General features: G+C 39.5%; 1 protein-coding gene across 1 annotated transcript in view; it reads left to right on the forward strand.

Annotated features, from left to right (window-relative positions):
- Positions 1-2,828, forward strand: part of LOC103607794 (grainyhead-like protein 1 homolog) — a gene marked incomplete at its 3' end in the record, with an annotated part of 21,378 nt that overhangs the window by 15,614 nt on the left and 2,936 nt on the right. The window contains exons 5-6 of the mRNA XM_008592260.1: positions 497-887; positions 1,929-2,005. Coding sequence (XP_008590482.1) covers positions 497-887; positions 1,929-2,005 — 468 coding nt within the window. The remainder of the gene's footprint in view (positions 1-496; positions 888-1,928; positions 2,006-2,828) is intronic.

Here is a 2,828-nt window from a genome sequence, read left to right on the forward strand (position 1 = left end):
GCAACGGATCGCAACCCTCAGTGTCGCCCCCTTACCGGACCGGGACCAGCAACGGGATCGCAACCCTCGGTGTTGCCCCCGCGCCTCGCTCAGCCAGTGAGCGGGAACCGGTCTGCATGTGGGATCCAAACCCTCGGCGGGAGCGCCGCCGCGCTTCCCAAGCGGCGCACTATAGCAGTGTGCCACCGGGCCGGCCCAAAATATGATCATTTTTATTAGGATTATTGAAAATAAAACTTATTAGAGGAGAGTTCTGAGTCCTCAGTATTTCAAATGAAATTGTACTTAATACTTTTGGATTTTACTTGACCTATGACTGTACAGTCTTTTTTTCTTTCTCTAATGTGAATTGTGTCATTTTCTGTGTATTTGGTTTTTACCAAGTAGATGACCGTATCATGGGACTCAACAGCACAGTGCAGTAGGAAAATAAAAACTGTCAAAGAACTGTATCAGCACTGAGTTTGAAAACACAGTTTTCTTGTCTTTTCTAAAGAAACAGCATACCAGTTGTGACCGAGCAGCCCCTCGTTTCTGCCGGAGAAAGCAGAGTGCAAGTACTGAAAAACGTGCCCTTTAACATTGTCCTTCCCCATGGCAACCAGCTGGGCATTGATAAGAGAGGCCATCTGACAGCTCCTGACACAACAGTCACTGTCTCCATAGCAACACTGCCTACCCACTCCATCAAGACAGAAACCCAGCCACACGGCTTTGCTGTGGGAATCCCCCCAGCAGTGTATCATCCTGAGCCCACTGAGCGGGTGGTAGTTTTCGACCGGAACCTTAATACTGACCAGTTCAGCTCTGCCGCTCAACCCCTCAATGCGCAAAGGCGAACTCCGGACTCTACCTTCTCAGAGACCTTCAAGGAAGGCGTTCAGGAGGTACAGGAAACAAAAACATCTTCCTAAGATGGCTTGTGTTTGTATAAGTATTGGGTTCCACTTTTTCCTCATTATGTAAGCTTGAAACTCAGCCTGAAATGAATGGATTAGTAATAAAAGATTTTTTTTAGAGAAAAGGCCAATGGATATAATTTGTAAACTAAACCTATAAAACCAAAAATTATTATCAAGGGCACATGGCTAATCTTACCAAGCAGCTGAGTTAGACAATTATGATTTCAGCTAAGTGATTTGCTGGAGAAAGAGAGAGAGAGAGAGAGCTCCATACATAATCTTCCATTGACAACAGATACATTCACATGGTTTGTTCTCAGCTTTTGTACGAGACCAAAACAAATTCCCTACAACTGGTCTTAATAGAAAATGATTTATCATGTATTTGCTTGGTGTTTATTTGGTCGGAAGTATGTAAGGGAGGAAGATAGATCAGGAGTGCATTGTGTGAAATTTACAAATTAATTCCACATAGTTCTGAGAGTTTTATTATGATGAACACCTCACTCAGGTAAAAGTTAGGGACCAAAGTTGTTTGAAACTGTAATGACTTGGTGGACAAAAAGAACATCTATCTCTGCTTATGGGTTAGGAGAAGAATAGTATTCTTCCCTGAGAAAAAGCATCAAATCCAACCAGCCACGGTGCAAACTTGATACTATATCTTAACTTGGTACAATGATAAAGTGACTCCTAAAAGTCATGAAATTTTGGTTGCAGAGTCTAGAGTTTGAACGATTAGGTTTATGTGGGAAAGATAGAAAATGGGGATAATGAATCACAAGCACTTTGTGGGAGTACCTACATAGATTGTCTTAATTTACTTGAGTGGTATATAAAAGTAGATATTTTCTTTTTTTTAATTTTTACAAATTTTTGGTAGATTTAAAATTTTTATTTGGAAATGAATATTGAAAGGTTAGTGGGTTGCTGTAAGCCACATACCTTTATGCTGTACCAGACCTTGGTCTTTAGTAACCATGATAACCAGTTAAATAGTTGTGGCTTATTACATTGATATTTCAGGTTTTCTTCCCCTCGGATCTCAGTCTGCGGATGCCTGGCATGAATTCAGAGGACTATGTTTTTGACAGTGTTTCTGGGTAATAGTTGTCTTTTGATTTGATTTTTAATTTTCAGCTTTTATGACTGTTCCTTCTTTGTTAATTTGATATCGATAAATCAGAGGTGGCTTTAGCGGGGTTTCACCTTTTTCTACCACATTTACCGTGGTAATATCTTGGGTAGAGGACATCTGCTTCAGTGCATTTAATTTTGAACTCTTTGACCTATGTTTCAAGTTTCCTTAATTCTTGGTGTTGGTGCTTTTTCTTTCCTTTGGTTTCTTTATGTGATGGTGACAGAATGGAATCTAAAAGGAGAGATGAGGGGATTAAATTAGATCTCAGGTCCCTTCTGTTTCCTAAGTATATAATTAGGTGAAAATTTAAGAGTAACGTCAAGCGGATACAGGCTTTTATTTTTTTATTAGCCTCACTAATGATAAAATAAGCAAAGTCAACTTTTTTTGACCTTCATTTTTTTTTTTAGAAGAGTCTGGGATTTCATTTTATAGCTTTCTCTTTTATTTATTTATTTTTTAACATGATATATTTTGCAACTAAAAAGGTTTTTTTAAGTCTAGGATTTTATGAGAGTTGAGACTTCCCTTACAGATCTGCCTCAGGGTGTAGGAGTCACAAACTCAAATGCCTTCAGGCTTTAGGATAGGGGTGGGCAAACTTTTTCCTGTGAAAGGTCAGATAATAAATATTTTAGGCTCTGTGGTCTGTACAGCCTTTGTATGTTTTTGCAACTACCCAGCTTTGCTGTTATAGTACAAAAATAGCCAAAGACAGTACATAAATAAATGGTGTGGCTGTCATCTAATAAAACTTTGTTTACAGGGCCGGCCCGTGGCTCACT

The sequence above is a fragment of the Galeopterus variegatus genome, unplaced genomic scaffold (assembly GCF_000696425.1).
Source record: "Galeopterus variegatus unplaced genomic scaffold, G_variegatus-3.0.2 Scaffold7716, whole genome shotgun sequence".
Lineage (NCBI taxonomy): Eukaryota > Metazoa > Chordata > Mammalia > Dermoptera > Cynocephalidae > Galeopterus > Galeopterus variegatus.